This window comes from Marmota monax, unplaced genomic scaffold, assembly GCF_021218885.2.
Source record: "Marmota monax isolate L192 unplaced genomic scaffold, Marmota_monax_Labrador192_F-V1.1 WCK01_AAM20220418_F8-fsc00010, whole genome shotgun sequence".
NCBI lineage: Eukaryota > Metazoa > Chordata > Mammalia > Rodentia > Sciuridae > Marmota > Marmota monax.
Genome location: NW_026692321.1, coordinates 9,356,089 through 9,375,326, shown reverse-complemented (window position 1 = coordinate 9,375,326; position 19,238 = coordinate 9,356,089). Strand labels below are relative to the sequence as shown.

Here is a 19,238-nt window from a genome sequence, read left to right as displayed (position 1 = left end):
CGAAATTCAAATCTCAATACCCTTAAAGTTTTTAGGAACATAGCCACACTTAAAAAAAAATGCTGTATGTTTTTATTTATACCACAAATAGTTTTTAAAGAGGTGGGGTGGCCCACAAAGCTTGAAATACTTATGACCAGTTTTTGAGAACTCATTTGCTGATCCCAAGTCTGTGCCATCTCAGAATAAGTGATTTAGCTCTGCTTAGGTGGTGCAAAGAAAGGAGTAATGAACTTTCATTTTTTTCCATACTTTTTGATTCAAATTCTAAATTTTAAAATCGAGTAGTGCCTGGCTATCAATTCCTTAAGTGTACTGAATGCTCAGTTATCAAGTTGCCAGGAAAATGTTGTTTATTGAACTAAGGAGTCCACAAAAAAATTTCCCTTGTTTCAATAATTACTCATTTAATCAACTTTCTATGATCATTCATAAGCACATATTGATTAAATAGTTAAATGCTTCATAATTTGACTCCTTAATGAAATGTCTTCTAGACCTCATAATATATTCAAGGGTGCTATAAAGCAGCAGATCTCAAAGCATGGTGCTTGAAGATCACTGAGGATGCTATAGAAATTCAGAGGCTTTGATTCCACCCTCTGCTTACCCAATCAGGCTCTAGAGGAATGGCCCAGAGGTTTGTTAAGCCTGGTGATTCCAGAATGGCTACTTAAAGGGTCATGGTTTTATTCTTTAATAAATTTAAGTAGAATTTTAAAATGTCAAACTGGCTGGACTTTATGTAGTAAAGATGTTTACGATATACTAAAATGAACTAGGAATATTTGCTTTTCCAAAAGAGAATGGCTTCTAGCTCTGAGATATTAGATAACATTTGAGCTCTTACTTTGACCAATGTGGTGTTTAAGCTTTTTTCTCTCCTTTGTGGTGGTGGGGATCTAACCCAGGGTCTCACACATGCCAGGCGAGTGCTGTATCACAGAGCCATAACCCAACACCCAAATTGGGGGACCTGGAGTATGTTTTCCCTTCATTTTTTTTTCCTATTGTATGACCTAAGCATGCTGGTCATTGGATAGAACATACAGAAATTATTTTGAACTTCCTTGGTTTGAAGGAGTTTTAAGCCACTAGATGGCAGATTCTTTCAACAGTTATTAAATTGAAAAGTTAATAAACTATTCCTAACTTTTCTTGGAGTCAATTTAGTGTAACTTTCATTCCATTACTGTAACATGCTTAGGGACTTGTATCCTGTCTGTACTTTTCTCAGCTTTGACCACCTATGTGTTACTGTCTCCTGTTCTTCTCTGGTCTCTGCCTTTATTCTGGATCATTTAATTCACTTGTGTGCGTGCGTGTTCGTTCTTCATCAGTTTATTCTTGTTCCCTGATACCTATGTTCCTGCTTTGAGTTTTGGATTTGTAGAGTATCAGCACTAAAATGGACTTCATCTATCATTTGGTTCAGTTCCTTCATTTCTTGGATGGGAAAGATGAAGTCTAGAGAGGTTAAGCCAAGGACAAGGATTGTCTTCCTTATCCTTGTGTAGCTATATTTCTTTTCACATAGTGCCCAGATAAATGCTACTTGAGTGGAACATCAGTAATGTTTTAAAGGATACAAAGATGAACTGGACACAGTCCCTCCCTCAAAATGGCTCCAAGTTTAGATAGGGATAAGTAGCTGTTATATCAAAAAAGACAGATCATAAATGCCCAGAAAATGAGCAAGATGTTTTTGTTGCAAAGGACCTATCTGAACTTTCTGTTCTGTTCTCGCTGCTGCTTCATCATATAGACATAAATTAAAACAACTGCTAGAGAATCAACTAAATTCTCTACACTAAAGTACATGATATGTGGGAATTAACAAAAGTGTTTCTTATACTCAACACCATTTATTGCCTCAGCTCTTCCTGTTCTCTTGGCTTAGTGTTTCTTACTTCACCCTTTGTCTGGGAAATTGTTTAACGAGTGAACCCTTCTCTAGTGCTTCCCTGTGAAGCCTTTCTTGACTTCTTCCATGCAGTTAATATGCCTTGCAGGCTATTTTTGTACATACTACAGAGGTTGCTGCAGAGGTCCTATACAGCTGTGGTCAGTGGTTCCTAGTTAGTTCACCTATAATGAGCCAGGCTCATGTTCATTCCTGTGTGTGAGTATATGTCAAAGACTCTGCCCCCTGAGCAGCATGCCACTTGAAACTGGTGAACTATGGAAGATGAGAGTTACATAGAAAACTGATTCCAAGGAGAATTAGAAATGATCTATTAGGGCATTTCTTCAATTTCCTCATGGCTTTGTACATAGTTGGTGTACAGTAATTACTAAGGGAGGAAAAGAAGTGTCTCAAGATTATAGTTAATTTTTTTTCAAAGATATTGCAACTTGTTACCCCTCATTTCTAGACTTATATTTCTTGCTGTTTTCCAGGTTGAAGATTTTAGGGGAAGATAATTTTCTCCCTGTTTTGTTATCGGTAGATAGTTTTGTTACTTCCTACATATCATGTACTTTAGTATAGAGAGTTTAATTGATACTCTAGAAATTGTTTTGTCTATCTGATTAAGAATAGAAATAATTATACGAGCATGGTGGTGTATACTTATAATCCCAGCAACTCGGGAGGTTGAGGCAGGAGGATTGCAAGTTTAAAGCAGCCTCAGTAACTTAGTGAGGCCCCATGTAACTTAGTAGGATGCTATCTCAAAATAAAAATAAGGGCTGGAGATATCACTTAGTGGTTAAGTGACCCTGGGTTCAATACCCTGTTATACACCCCCCTCAAATTGCCTCACTCAACATGTGATTCTGAAATTTAGCACTTTAATATTCAGTATAGTTCAAAATGTAATATATATTCTGGTGGAAGAACTTAATGCAGTAGCAAATTCACAATATGAATTGCTTTCTTATTGTGTTTCTGCACTTAATTTCTACCGAAATCTGTCAGTTATTTCAGTAGTAAGCCAGAAAATGCTTAAGGTTTAACCATTAATGTATAAACCTCCAAATGTCACAGCAAAATATATGCTAATTTCCTTTTTTTAGTATTTGGCTGGACTTGTGGGTTGATACAGTGTTAAAGCCAACTTATTAAATTTTTGTCTTCTGGACATCATTAACTTCAGAAGTTTATGTACCTACTGTGAGACACAGCATTTCTAATTCTTTTTTGAAATTAAAGAAATATATACCTAAGTACCTACTACATAAAATTTACAAATTTTTTTTTTACCTCATATGTGTGTGAATCTAGGTGGATTCACACATGAAGATCTATAAATGAGAGATAAAAGTACAATTTTCTGCTCCATTCCTTTGTCTTGGTCTTCTGTACAGGTAGCTATGATGATTTTGATGTGTGACCTTTCAATTAGTTACATTTGCCATCTTTACACTGTAAATGCAATCTAGTTGAGTTCATAAACATTGTTATTGTTCTAAACATCTTCATTCTCAATGCAAACTCATTAGTAGTGTATTAAGAGTTGCATTGTCCCTAAACATTCTACAGGATAGTTGGTGTAGTTCTTTGTTATGTTAATCTGTATTATTGTCCTTTGGATTTCTCCTTATTCTTCATTTTTCTTTTGAACTGATGGAAGATTTTATAAATTCTCCCTAACATGCTATTTTATGTGTTATGGATAATTTCTCCTGGATATGATTTGTTATTTGTTAGATTGAGGTCACAGCACTGAAAGGCTGATTAAAAGAGATCCCCATCTTTTCTCTCGCCAGGTTAATATGGTTAATTTTTAATGCAGTCAATTTCAAGGAGAATGTCTTAATGATGCAAGGGCAGGGAAATATTTCTAGGTCAGAGTGCACAAAGGCTAGCTCAGCAAGGGAAAGACAGATCAGTGGGGACTGAGTTGACATTCTCTCAGGCGAATCTTATGTTTGCCTAATTTCATTAAATTGGTTTGTTCAGTTCTGTAAAATATTCGGATAGGATTTTATTTGAAACTGCTTGAGATTTCCATTAAGAGGAACTGTCAGCCTGAAGGTATCGACAGTCCAAAGGAGAAGGCGTTCTCTTGTGTCTTCACTCATGTCCTCATACATCTCTCACAAGCACTTTCTTGATGCTCTTCTTATGGCATTCTTGGCTAAGCATTTTCTGGTGCCCTCTTTAACGATATGACTCTCGCCTCCTTCTACCCCCGTTGCTGTGCTCCTTTCCTTTCCATCTCATTTGCTGAAACCTGGCAAGAGAAAAGATGGGGGTCTCTTTTAACCAGCCTTGCAATGCTGTGACCAAAATACCTGACAAGAACAACTTAGAAGAAGGCAAGTTTATTTGGGGCTCTTGGTTTCAGAGGCCACAGTTCAGATAGCCAACTCCATTGTTCTTGGCCCCAGATGAGGCAGCACATCATGGGGGAGGGGCCTAGCAAAGGAAAGCTGCTCTGCTCATGGCAGGATCAGGAAATAGATGGGGGTAAAGGGCCACAGGGAAGATGCAGCCTTCCAGGGCACAGTCTCAGTGACTCACCTCTAGCCAGGTCCCCCTGTCTACAGTTAACACCCAGCCTATTCATAATGGGATGGACCGATTAGGTCATAGTTCTAATCCAATCACATTCCTGCATTGAAACAGGCACTTTTTTGGGGGGTGGGGGTGGGGAGGAACACTTCATATCCAAACCAAACCATGACAGTCTCTATAGTACGTTCACTCTGTGCTGCTTAAGGAGAAAGTTGGAGACTCAACTTTTCAGTCACTTGTGAAACATCTATTGAGTATATTGTGTTGGGCCTGAGACGCCTGTCTTATTTCCATTGTCTGACTTGATGTAAATTGCATAGTTTTACTGATGGAACTTAATTCTTCACTAGCCACTGCGTTGTTGCCCTGGAAGCCTCTTATAAACACTGCGAACACGTTGAAGAACGTTTATTTGCTTGGCCAAGCATCACGGCTAGCCTGCTTTTATTAATCATTTGTAAGTTAGCTTTAGCCAACATTATGAATCTTGAAAACAAATGGATTAAATTGATGCCTTGAATTGAGGTTGATCTTCCATGGCATGTATAACTTAAGCCCGTTTCAGTCTACTGAAGGATTTTCTTATCACCTACCAGTTGTCATCTATGCCACTTAATTCCATGCTTACCCTGGCTCTTTGCTCTTTGCCCTCTTAGCTTTGGAACGCAGGGCGCGTATATTGCTCATCTTTCTGTTCGCTGCATTGCACACAATAGTTAATAGTTACTTGTTCTGTGCGTGTGTGGAGTCATTTCAGTGTCCTTCCCTTGAAACATGTGAACAGTCAAGCCTGCTTGCATATGTGCACATGTGCATTCTTCTAATGCATGTGGAATGCTGAAGTGCTGATGTCCCAACGCTGCCCTCTCAGTGGGGAACAACACATGATTAGGGTCGTCATTCTGCTTACTTCTCCACTTATTCTTCAGTCTGGTATGAATAGAGGAAAGGGTTTTGGATGTGAGTTGTCCCCCAAAAGCTCACGTGAGACAACGTAAGATAATTCAGAGGAAAAATGATTGGGTTGTGAGAATCTTAACCCAGTCGGTAAATTTATCCCGTGATGGGGATTAACTGAGGGGTAACTGAAGTGGTAGTGTGTGGGTGGAGGAGGTGGGAACTAGGGCATAGTCTCTTTGTGTATATTTGTATGTGGGTGGAGTTTCTCTGCTTCTTGGTCACCATGATGTGAGCTGCTGCCCTCTGCCACACACTCTACCAAGATGTTCAGTCTCATCTTGAACCCTGAGAAATGGAGCCACCATTTTATGGACTAAGACCTCTGAAACCATGAGTCCTCAAACTTTTTCTCCCCTATAGTTGTTCTGGTCAGATCCTGTAGTCATAGCAGTGAAAAAGCTGACTAAGATAAAAATAGTGGGAAGCAGGTACTGAATCTCTTCTGTTCTCAGTGAGCTTATCTGTAGTAGCCAATTTAATCTATGCACAGTCATTTGTCAAAATTCATGGAGAGGAAGTATCTTCCAGGACTAAGACCAGGAGACAAGGGATCTGAATTCTTACCCCTCTAATTCCTTCAGTAGTCAATAAGAGTTTCATATTTTGTTGTTATAAATACAATTAATTTAATAGAAATTATGTATTGAATACATTAAAATACTCAACATAGTATACATATTTTTAATGTATATGTTGCAATTGATCAGAGAGGGTACTTATTTCAGTTATCAAAGAATTGTTTTATTATGGCCTTTTGGGGGGATTTGTTGAGTATTCTTAGTGGTGGGTTTTTTTGGTACCAGAGATTGAACTCGGGGCACTGAACCACTGAGCTGCATCCCCAGCCCCATTTTATTTATAGACAGGGTCTCACTGCGTTGCTTAGTGCCTTGCCATTGCTGAGGCTGGCTTTGAATTTGCGATCCTCCTGTCTTGGCCTCCTGAGCCGCTGAGATTATAGGTGTGTGCCACCATGCCCATCCCTTAGTGTAATTTTTATTATAAGTTACTGATTTTTAAAGCTGTTTTATAAATTATATTTTTTCCTTTGAAAAATATTATGATTAAATTGGAACTATAAATATTCAGAGTTACCTGTTTTCTATTCAGAGTTTATCCTAGTAACTGGACTTCTGGGAAAAATTTCTTTATGGAAAATTTGAAGCACATACAAATAGAATAGGATTCTTGTAGAGCTCTAGACTTACCATTGAATTTTCAGCCGCTCATGGCCTGTCTCATTTCATCTTCATCCCAGATATCCCTTCACCTGAACTATTTTGAAGTAAATCCTGGACAACATGTTTTATTTGTAAACACTTCAGTATTTCTACAAAATAAGGACTCTACCGAATGATACCATTATTATATTCAGAGAAAAATAATTGCCTATATCTTCAGATACCAGCCTGTGCTTGCTGAGATGACTGATCTCTGCTTTTCTGAAACCACATCATTGATTCTTGTATGTTTCTAACTTCTAGATTGTTGTCTTTTTAGTGTTGTTCACGACATTTTTCTTCATCTGTTTTGTCTAAATTGGTATTTAGGTTAGAGGGATAGTATAATTTCATCTGTACTAGATAAGATTGGGGAAATAACTTTATTGTAGCAGTCATCTATTTGAACAGAATGAGTGCTATGGCCAAGTAATACTTGCACTATTAGCTTGACTTTGGATCAAAATCTTTTGTCCGTGGGAACAGGTTAATTGTTTTTGTGCTAAGGATTTGCCTAGGTTAGAAACAACCTAAACAGGTTGTTTCAAACTGTCATCTCATAATTTGCTATTTTCCATTTGCTGGGGTAAAGTTGTAAGAGCTCTACATAATAAAATAGGAAGAAAGCTATAAGTGAAGGCTCAAGTTGTGTTTCTGTGATTAAAGTTCATTTAAATGACTTCATGGATTTTGAGTTTTGCAAAAAGTCTTGGCTATTTGAATTCCATTGTTAGTCAGCTCAGTTTATATAATGTTAATCCAGTAACATCTTCTAACTTTAGTATATGTTAAGCTGTTTGCCGTGTTGGTAACTTGTCTCCAGTTGATTGGTTCACGGAAAAGTACACCAATCATAATGTGCAGTCTTACTTCTAAAGAGTCGTTGCCACATGGCTCTTTGCCTCAAGAACTCACAGCTGTCATTTCTTTTGGATGTGCTGGAGTTGTGCCCTCAGTGCATCACGTATGTTGCTGTCATTTAATACGTGTATCTATATGAAGCCACACAACTGTTAATGCTTGCTGCTGGCGAGGTGTGATGGAAGTTTATAAAATACTCACACATGCAGATATGAAGGTAAAGCTGGGATCAGGTGGAGTGCTGCTCTCTGATGGAGAAGCGTACTTAAATAGTTACGATATCGGGGCTGGGGGTATAGCTCAGTTGGCAGAGTGCTTGCTATTAAGTGGTTAATTAAGTTACTATTAAGTGGGCAAGAGTATCGGAACTGGTGAACCACTGGTTGTCTTGCATGAGAATTTCTTTATCCCTGGGAGCTATGTGCATGAGATCAAGGCCTAAGCTGACAAAACTCTTGCAGGGAGACTCCTCTGGCAGTTGGTCACTATAGCAGCTAGGCATCCTGTGGCCTGTGTACCGGGAACATTCCCAGGTAGCAGGCATGCCACAGCCATGAGGTCTCATTGTAGACTCCCAATCTCAGTTACTGCTCTGCCACTCTGTCATCACACTACAAATGCTTACTGTTAGGACACAGGCAGTTTCTCCAATGTGCTGTTGCCAGTCTTAAGACATCTTTTCCCTTCATTTCTCAGGTACCATCTGATTTCAGGTGCTTGAATGTATAGGCTTTCCTTCTCAAGTGAAAGGGACAGTCCAATTGGTTTTCTTTTCATTGTTTTGTCTGAAAGTTTCTAAACTTAACTAAGTTATTATATATTTTCTGGGCAGAAGCTTTTTTGTACTTGGTATTTTTCTGTTATTTCGTTCATATTTGCAGTTCATCATTTCTATTTGTCTCATGTTTAGACTTCTTCTGGTTGGTGGATGTGAGACTGCAGACATGGGCCCAACAACAGCAGCTGGCTGTGGCCTTTCTGCATGGAGAGTTCTTTCGGGATCACCTTATTACAAGCAGGTCACTGATGGTGGAGATAGGGTCACCACGGTAAGCATTAGTTACAGCCTTTTACTTTTCTAATTGTTCTTACACAGATAAGCCCTTTTTATGATTTAATGGAAGAAATAATTTTGTCCTAAATGAGGAAGGTTAATTAGTGCTAATTCAATTTCAGTTCTTTCAGATATCAAGTTGAACAGAGTATATTGAATTTTTTTCTGGTTTTATTTAGTAATATTTTCAGATATTAGGAAAACAACCTAAGAGTAGTCTGATTACTTATATTTGCCTTTTTAGACATTAAAAATTATCAAGCACCTTTTATGTTATGGCAACTATGTGGAATGCTTTTGCATGTATTAGCTTACCTAAGTAACTCTTTGAAGAAAACTGTAGTTAAGTTGCCCTGGGCTACCTAGCTAGCAAGTGGTAAAATCAGAATAGAAACTTCAGAAGTTCACCAGTCCGTTTTCTTAACTGCCATGCCGTGCTTCCTTTCAATATTATTGCTTTTTCTATGAATTGTTTGTTGTTTATAATTAATTGGGCTTCTGTTTTGTGTCAGACACCCTTTGGGGTAGTTAGTTTTTGTTGCTGCAAAAAAAAAAAAAAAAATACTGAGAAACAACTTACAAGGAGGAAAAACTTATTTTGGCTCAGTTTCAGAGGTTTTACACGATGGTGGCTTGTCCCTGTTAGGGCAGTAAGTCATGGTGGGAACACATGGTGAAGAGGCTACTCATCTCATGGCCCATCAGGAAGTGAGAGGAGAGGCCAGTGTCCCAATAGCCCCTTCGAGCTTACACTCCCCAGACTTCCTTTCACTGGGTCCTACCTCCAAAACGTTCCACTGCCATGAGCTGGGGACCAAACCTTTAGTGGTCCTTTGGAAGACATTCAAGTCCTAGATGATAGTACTCTCATAGGCTATAGTAGTAATAGGCTAGGCCGTATTATGATGATTTAAGACAATCCTGTCAAGAAGCAGACCTTGGAAGATGGAAAGATCTACCTTACTCTTGGATAGGCAGAACTAATATTATCAAAATGACCATACTACCAAAAGCACTATATAGATTGAATGCAATTCCAATTAAAATCCTAATGACATTCCTCATAGAAAAATAGAAAAAGCAGTCATGAAATTCATCTGGAAAAATAAAAGACCCAGAATAGCTAAAGGAATCCTTAGCAGGAAGAGTGAAGCAGGTGGCATCACTATACCAGATCTTAAGCTATTCTACTGAGCAATAGTAATAAAAACAGCATGGTAGTGGCATAAAAACAGACTGGTAGAACAATTATACTGAATAGAGGACACAGAGTAATCCACAAAATTATATTAGGCAAAGGCACCAAAAACATGCATTGGAGAGAAGATAGCTTCTTGAACAAATGGTGCTGGGAAAACTGGAAATGAAATTAAACCCCTCTCGCCCTGCACAAAACTCAAAATGGATCAAGGAAGGACCTAGGAATAAAATTGGCGACCCTGCGTCTAATAGAAGAAAAAGTAGGCCCTAATCTCCATGTGGAAGTAGGCCCCAACTTCCTTAAGACTCCTTTAGTGCAAGAATTAAAATCAAGAGTGAATAAATGGGATGGATTCAAACTAAAAAGTTTCTCCTTAGCAAAAGAAACAATCTGAGGTAAATAGTCTACATCTTGGGAGCAAATTTTAACCCCTCACACATCAGATACAGCACTAATCTTCAGGGTATATAAAGAACTCAAAAAGCTAAACACTAATAAAACAAGCCAGTCAATAAATGGGCCAAGGATCTGAACAGCCAGTCAATAAATGGGCCAAGGATTCTCAGAAGATAATATATAATCAACAAATAGATGAAAAAATGTTCATAATTACTAGCAATTAGTGTAGTTTTGATTTGCATTTCTCTAAGATTTCATCTCTAGTCAGAATGGCAGCTATTACGAAGACGAGTGTTGGCGATGATGTGGGGGGAAAAGGTACACTCATAAGCTGCTGATGGGACTGCAAATTTGTGCAGCCAATATGAAAAGCATTATGGACATTGCTTGGAAAATTGAGAATGGAACCACCATTTGACCCAGCTATTCCTCTCCCTCAGTCTATACCCAAAGGACTTAAAAACAGCATGCTACAGTGACACAGCCACATCAATGTTTATAGCGGCACAATTCATAATACCTAAACTGTGGAACCAACCTAGAGGCCCTTCAGTAGATGAATAGATTAAAAAAGTGGCATTTATATACAATAGAATATTACTCAGCAATAAGAGAATAAAATCATGGCATTTGCATAATGTTAAGTGGAATTAGCCAATGTCAAAAAAACTAAATGCCAAATGTTTTCTGATACAAGGAGGTTGATTCATAGTGGGACGAATCGGTAGGTTTGTCTAGAGGTTATTGTTATAGCTCCTTTTGTCAGGGGACGGGGAAGGGAAGGGAGGGGACAGGGGTTAGAAATGATGGTGGAATAAGATGGACATCATTATCTGAAGTACATGTATGAAGATTCAAATGGTGTGAATATACTTTGTATATAACCAGAGATATGAAAAATTGTGCTGTATATGTATAACATGAATTGTAATGCATTCTACTGTCACACATAAATAATGAAAAGCAAACGAAAAGTCCTAAAATTTCTGTGGCTTACCACATGAAAGTTTGTTTCTTATTTGTGGCAAAGCTGTGATAAAGCTTTGCACAGTGGCAAAGCCTGATGTTGATACTGTGATTCTTCTGGACAACTTGTTCTAATTGGTGAAGAAAGGATTCTTGGAAGATAACCTCTTTTCTAGCTATAAAGGGACACCAGTAAGTACTTTCCTTTGTGTTGAGAAGGGCGAGAAGAACTAGGTGTATGGGTGAGTACTGATTGTGTTTACCATCTTGAATACCCATCTTGTAATATTACATATCTTGGGTATTTCTGAAGGCTGTATGAAAGTAAGCATTTACCACATTATTTGTTACATAGTGGGCAATTAGATCTTTTTCAGATGAGGGAAGAAACAGAAATTTAAGGATGGCAGAATATAAGTGAATGTGTTAGGTTGTTTCAATGATGAATGTATTGTTTTCTTAAAATGTTATTGACTTTAATCTTATAAAACAATGACTTGGTATTGAAAAATAAGAAGTATTTTCGAAACGAAATACTAGCAATTATATAGTCTTTGATTAGTAACATTGTGTTTTAGCACTTGGTATATACTGAAATGTGTGAATGGGATTTAATCCAATGAAGTTGTGTTTTTGGTTTTTTAATTCATTGAACACAGGGTGTTGTTACACATGCTAGGCAAATGGTCTACCACTAAAAGCTACATGTGTACCCTTTTAAATTTTTATTGAGGCACAATCTTGCTAAATTACTTGAGGGTCTTATAAATGGCGAGACTGACCTTGAACTTGAGATTCTCCTGCCTCAGCCTCCTGAGTTACTGTGATTACAGGTGTGCAACACTACATCTCACTAATTTTAAATCTTTTAAAAAAGTGATTATGACTTATGGGTTTATATGGCATCAGACCTTGAATCAGTTTAGATTTGGAGATCAACTTATTTGGTACTAGGCTTTGTGCTTTGACTTCCATTTATTAACCATCTACCTATTCTACCCATTTATGCTGCCTGCTGAACCCGGGGAGCAGAGCAGTGATAAGGAGCTGAAGGCTCATGAGAGTCTAAGCACTGAAGATGGAAGAGGGGATAGGCCAGTTCTTGTGGCCCTGTTTAGCACTTCCCTCCCATATGAAATTATGTACATATCTAATTTATACTGATTATCCTATCAAATAAAAGTGAGGTAGGAGTCACTTATACATACTCACACATTATTTTTTGTCTGTAGCTTATTGTGTTTATTTCTCTGAATTAACTCATATCCATCTTCTAGTTTTATATGTAAGACGTATAAGGGCAGATATTGGAAAGAGGCTGAGGAATTTCTCCTCTCAAATCTGCCTAAAGCAAGTATGATGTCTTAAGCTTATTTTCCAGGGGTTCAATCAAAACAATCTTTAGGAAAGTCTGTATATAGAGAAGGAGATAATACAGATGTGACAAAATATATATAATTGGTCAACCCAGATGAAAGGGATACTGGTGATTCATTGTACAATGCTGTAGCTATGAAATTTGACAAAATACAAAATACAGGGGGGGAAAAGGTAAGTGTGGAAGATGCTAGGAGAGATAAAGCAGGCAAAGTGTGAGTGTTTTCGTACAGCGTAGTCGGGCGTATTTGTGACAGTGCATTCCAGGAAAGGAGATGCCATGGAGTTCTGTTGCATGTTAGGAAACCATTTTTCTCCTGACTTCTTGGAGTTCTCTTGTGCTATCCCTATGCTCCTTGCTGATGCATTAGAAGCTGCTCTGCTCTATATAGTCACTGCTCATCTCTGGCTGAGGCTTTCGTATTGAAGTCTTAAAAGAAAATAGCTTTTGCACTGACAAAATAAGTTAGGAAAAATATTGAATTGCAAATTGAATGCCCTTCTGTATGATTAACTTCTTGAAATGTTGCAAGTATTTTTAATTAGTGGCTTTAAAATGTGTCTTGCAGCTAAACTGAATGTTCTCCACAGGTGTCACCTACTTACAAAAAACTTGAGGTTACTGTTATAGCTCCTTTTGCCAGGAGACGGGTATTGTTCTCATTGAAATGCCTGTTAATCTGTAAAGTTGCTGTTGTGCTGGGGTATATTGACTGAAAAATGGTGCGGGGCATGTATTCTAGGCTGCTAGGTTGTAAGAGAAACTATGAAAAATTCAACAGATGCATTGACTAGTTTCCAAACTAATGTTAGTGTCACATATGTGAGATAGTTTTACTTACCTATCACTGCTCCAAGTGTTAGGAATATAAAGATATTAGTATAACTGTCCACAAATAAGTACAATAAGCTATAAAAGATATCAGGTGAGATTTTAATAACTAGGACCAAGGAAAAGTGCAGGCTCTAGAGTCAGAGGCTAATATTGAATTCCTGCTCATCCCTTGCCATTTCAGGCTTTGGCTAGGATCCACAGGAGAAATGTATGTGAAAGTACTTGATAAACTCAGATGCTCTACAGGGTCAAATATTATTGCCTATTTTTAAGTTAAAAATCTTGAAGATAAATATATAAAAATTAAGATTTTTTTATATGATGCTGCTGCTCTTTCAATTTACATTGTTCTAGTGGAAAGAATACAGGCTTTTTGGAATCTTGTTTACCAAAAAAAACAAAACTATTTTTCTGAGAAAATAGAAGCATAAGGAGAAGAGGTCTTCCATGAGATTTTACCATCTGCCTGGGGCCGTACGTGTGTACTCTTTTCTCTTGTCTTGGTAGGTGCTGTCCTTGCTCTAAGGCCAAGCCTTCCCTTTGTCCTCTAGATCTGCCTAGATAATTGAAGAATGTTCTCCTACACTAAGATTGCTGTCTTCTAGACTTACCAACTTACAAGATGCTTTTGTTCCTCCTGTAATAAAACTCTTGGCCCCCCTTGCCCTCCAGCCTCCGTCCCTTTTCTTTTCCTTAAAGTGTTCACTTCACATGTTGCCTCTGCTGGCTTCCAACTTAGTCCTTTCCATTTTCTCTCCAGTTCACTTAGATGGGAATTTAGCTCCATCTTTTTATTTAAAATATTCTTATCTATGTTATCAGTATCCTCCAATGTCTTGTCAGTTTTATTGTATTCTTAAATTCCTAATAGAATAAGCTTACTGATTTTTTATATAAGCAACTATTTTCCTTTCCCTTTCTGCTCCGTTTTATTTGGATTATTTCTTCTTTGTCACAATATATTCTATTTACACGTACTTTGGACTCTCATTTCCACTTTAGTCTTAGATAGGCATGTATGCATTTTAAAATGCTTGAAGTTTTTTCATTGAACTTTTCCCAGTCATCTCTTGATTGAAGTTAGTCTGTAGTAGATATTTTGAGAAGGGCTCATAGCTGACTTTTTTAACTTCAAAATTATTTTTCCAGAGTTTTGATATTTTACCTTTTCTACCTATAAAATCTTGATTCACTCTTTCAAGAAACTTTAGCAATTTCTACTCTTATATTCTTGGTATGCAGGGTTTAAATGTCTGATTTAATCAAATCATTCCCCCTTTGTATAATCCATTTTGCTTGGAGGTTTTGATTTTTTTTTTATCTGTGAAATCTAATAAATTTTCTAGAATGCTGGAGCTCATCATTCAGTGCTAATTTCCCCAGATATGTCTGCCCTTATGACTTAGAGACTCAGATCTTTTTCTATTTCTGGAAAGTTTCTTGGATTATAATTTTAGATATTTTGTGCATTGGTTTCCTCTTTCAGGTTCTCTGGTAATCAGTTTTTTAGCTTTTTACTCTATTTCATTTCCTTTTAATTTGCATCTCCTTTTCATGTATTGTTTTCTTGCCTTTATTTAAAGCTCCTTAAGTTTTCCCAGTTGTTTCTTGATTGGATGAAGTTAATCTTCAGAGATGTTTTGAGAAGGGCTCATAGCTGATGAATTTTCTTCCAAAATTTGCATACCTCTTTTAAAGATGATTTTCTTACTCCCAAATTACACAAGCTGCTTGTTATTCGCTTTTAAAAAAAAATTTATTTTTAGTTAGATACAATACCTTTACTTATTTTTATGTGATGCTGAAGATTGAACCCATAGTCTTGCACATGCGAAGCGAGTGCTCTACCGCTGAGCCACAACTCCAGCCCAGCCCCTTGTTGTTCACTTTTACAAAAGATTTCTTGTCTAATTCTTTTCTGAGTTCTTGAGTTTCTGATTAAGGTTGTTTTCTATGCCCTCAAATGTGTGACAAAGCAGTTTTGTTTAGAGTGTTAGGTTTAAGTTTTCTTTTGGTTTATAGTGGTTCTTCCAGAGGTAATGTACCTTTACTGATACATGTGAAATTTTGTATTCTGGTTTTCTGCAAAGTATGTGTAAATCTTTCTCTTAGTGCTTTTAAATATTAAACTACTTTACAAGATTTCCAGCCGAGTGATGCCCTCTTTGGCTAGTGCAGCATAGTTAGATACTCTAACTGGTAGGTGTCTGTCTGGTGGAGATGGCTATGGGTCTGTGGATCTCTCTGGTTGCTTGCTGTTTCCTGGGCTTCTTTCCCCTTCAGCACTCAATTGCAAAGTGTGCTTCTCCCTTTTTAACCCTTGTTCTCCTTCAGAATCATCATTCAGTGCTAATTTCCCCAGATATGTCTGCCCTTATGACTTAGAGACTCAGATCTTTTTCTATTTCTGGAAAGTTTCTTGGATTATAATTTTAGATATTTTGTGCATTGGTTTCCTCTTTCAGGTTCTCTGGTAATCAGTAATCTGTGTTCAGAAGATTGCTCCTTCACATCACACTGACTTAGTTCCTTCCCAGCAGTCTGACTGATGGATATGGATGGTGTTTTTTTTTTTTTTTTTACTGTTTTCAGACTCAGTAAATTGAACCTTGTTAGCTGTGGATTTTGACAGACTTTTGACTTTGCTAGCTTCCTTGACTGTGCCCCCCATTGGGCCCTACAGTATTTGTTTCAATCTGCCTTTGTTTGCCACCAAGCATTGGTGGTGGTTGCAGTGGGGATGAGTGGGCTGAAATAACGAAGGTGAGATAGGGCGGATAGGGCGATTTTTCTCATTTTATGCAGTTATTTTGAAGGTGAGTTTTCGTGTCTTAATAACCGGAGGGTGTTTTTTTTTTTTTTTTTTTTGTTTTTTTGAAGGATATACTGGGAGAATTGTTGCTAGGCCATTACTACTTCAGCTGAGAATTTCTCATCACTTTCTAATCTCAATTTAACAGTATGTTTTGCCCACCCCTCCCCCTCCCCCCCCCCTTAACTAGGGCAAAATTCACATAGCATAAAATAAAGCATATCCATTTTAAAGTATACAATTCAGTGATAGTACATTTACTATGTTGTGAAACCATCAATACCATCTATTTTCAAGTCATTTTTACCATCCCAAAAGAAAACCTGTTATCAAACAGTTGATCCCTTTTCCCCCCTCTCCCTAGCTCCTGGAAACCACTGGCTTGCTTTTTGTCTCTATAGACTTTACCTCTTGTGAATATTTCATCAAAAAGGAATCATACATTTATGTGATCTCAGGTAGCTGGCTTCTTTAACTTATTAAAGGTTTTTAAGGTCCAACCATTACGTCATTCCTTCTTACGGCTGAATAATTGTTTTACATAAACAACATGTTTTTATATACTAATTAATGCATATTTGGGTTGTTTCCACTTTTCAGCTATTGTGAACAATATTTCTGAGTATTCAGGGACAGGTATTTTGAATACCTATTTATAATTTATGCATAGACCTACAAAAGAATTGCTAGGTCATAGGATAATTTTCCCTTTAACTTTGAGAAATATCACTTTTCCACAGTGACTATAGTACCTTGTGTTCCCACTAGTGATATATAATTGTTCCAAATTGTTGACATGCTCAATAACACTTATTTTTCAGCTTTTAAATTAGTTGTCTTTCTTGCTTTTGTAAGTATAGTTCTTAAATCTAAACACAAATTAATCTTGTGGTGTTTATTTTTTTTTTGTGCTGGGGATTGAACCCAGGGCCTTATGCATGGTAGGCAAACACTCTACCAACTGAGCTATAACTGCTGCCTCTTATATTGTTATTTTAAATATTGATTTCTAAATGATGAATTTTTCTCCAGTATTTTAAGAGTGTAGAATGAGTTTCTTAATAATTTGTTGGAAGCTTCCAACAAATTTTTTCTGTAGTGGTGCTAGGATAACTGGTCATCTGGGACAGCCTCAGTTAAGAGCTTGTGGTAGATTCTAATAATTACCAACTGTATTAGACTGTTCTTTATATTTTAAGAAACCATTGGATGTTGGATATATTTTGTAAGATTTTACCAGTTGGTAGTTCCCCCTGCCCCCTGAACCGAAAAGAATCTCACCAAGATTATTAACACCTGTTGGAGATTTTCTTAACAATTGTTAAAAAAAAAAAAACAAACATGATTTGCTGTAGATTTGTTTTTATAAGAATTTGTACAGTGACAAATTTTTTCATTAATTTTTCTTTGTATGATGTGCATTTACTTTGTAGGTACCAAAGACACTAGGATTATTAAGGATGTTAAGTATCAAGTTTTACAGTCGCCAGGGACAAGAACAGGTAATGCAAATTTGTTTAACCTTGTGCTTCTCATTTTCACCAGAGTACCCGTAAAGTTAAAAGTTGAGTGAACTTTGAATATTATAGATCTTCATCCGGGTGTATTCATAATTATACACTATGCAGATATATGCACTAGTAAAAACTTATGGTTATTCATTAGTATGTCTCAATCTTAACTGGAAAAAAACTTTAAAGAGAAATACAGAGAATGAGCCTAGTTTTCTTGGGATCTGAAGACAGCCTAAAGAATTCTCCTAGAAGCATACATATATCTATGAATTTCTTCTCTCCCCCACCCCACTGGCAACACTACCTCATTTTATTATAGAATCAGAAAGAAACATTTTTTCCCCCACACTTTGGACACTGCCATGGAACATTTTACAAAAATAAAACCTTAATATACATATTGACTCACAAATACGTATACAAGTCTATGTCCCATTCTGCAAACTGCTATGTAAAATTTGAGAATGGTACCACTATTTCCATTGACTTTTGAATATATAGAGACATGAGTGACAGCATATAATTCATTTGTATCTTGAGATTTTAAACCATATTGTCTAAATTTGTTGTAATATAAACATTTTCTTATGTTTAAAATTAAAGATTCAAGTGAAACAAGATGCTTCTGATTTCTGCTCATCAGAATAGTAACTCTTGCAAGAAAAGCTGAAATTTAATATAACAGATGTCCCTTAAGTGAATTGGTGATGCTACTGAATACAGATCTAACATAATTATAATTTTTTTATTATTGTTCAAATCATTACATAGCTCTTGACATTTCATACATTTGATTCAAGTGGGTTATGAACTCCCATTCCCCCCTGCCCCCCATACAGATTGCAGAATCACATTGGTTACACATCCACGTTTTTACATACTGCCATACTAGTGTCTGTTGTATTCTGCCTTTCCTATTCTCTACTATCCCCCTTCCCCTCCTCTCCCCTCCCATCTTTTCTACCCCATCTACTGTAATTCATTTCTCTCCCTTATTTTTTTCCGATTTTCCCTCACTTCCTCTTATATGTAATTTTGTGTAACAATGAGGGTCTCCTTCCATTTCCAAGCAATTTCCCTTCTCTTTCCCTCTCACCTCTCGTCCCTGTTTAATGTTATGCTAAGTGAAGCTAGGCAATCCCTAAAAAAAACAAATGCCAAATGTTGTCTTTGATATAAGGAGAGCAACTAAGAACAGAGCAGGGAGGAAGAGCATGAGAAGATTAACATCTATGAATTTTTTTAAAAACAATCTTGTGGATTTTTAAAAATTCCTTTTCACAATAGATCATTTTTTTTGGCTTCTTATAAAACTAAAAAAATAATCCTCAAGTTTGAGATTACTGTTGTTCCAAGAGATGAGAAGGAGCCACATTGATTTAGGGTTTCAGGTATCATTTATTTTACTGATTTGTTACTTAGAGAAGCATGGGTCCATGACAACTGAGTTGGACAGTTTCATTCTGAATATTAGTGATACATATCAGAATTGCCTCCAGGGGATCTGGTTATATTTACTCCAGGTGTGACTCTCAAAAGAATCTTGACCTACATGGGAGAATCAGTTCATACTCCTG

General features: G+C 37.0%; 1 protein-coding gene across 3 annotated transcripts in view; it reads left to right on the top strand.

Moving 5' to 3' along the window:
• The window catches only part of Nbas (NBAS subunit of NRZ tethering complex), a 330,311-nt gene that overhangs the window by 48,473 nt on the left and 262,600 nt on the right, over positions 1–19,238 (top strand). For all 3 annotated transcript variants that reach the window (XM_058578372.1, XM_046441292.2, XM_046441291.2), the window contains exons 10-11: positions 8,414–8,552; positions 17,581–17,649. In XM_058578372.1, the coding sequence (XP_058434355.1) occupies positions 8,414–8,552; positions 17,581–17,649 (208 nt within the window). The remainder of the gene's footprint in view (positions 1–8,413; positions 8,553–17,580; positions 17,650–19,238) is intronic.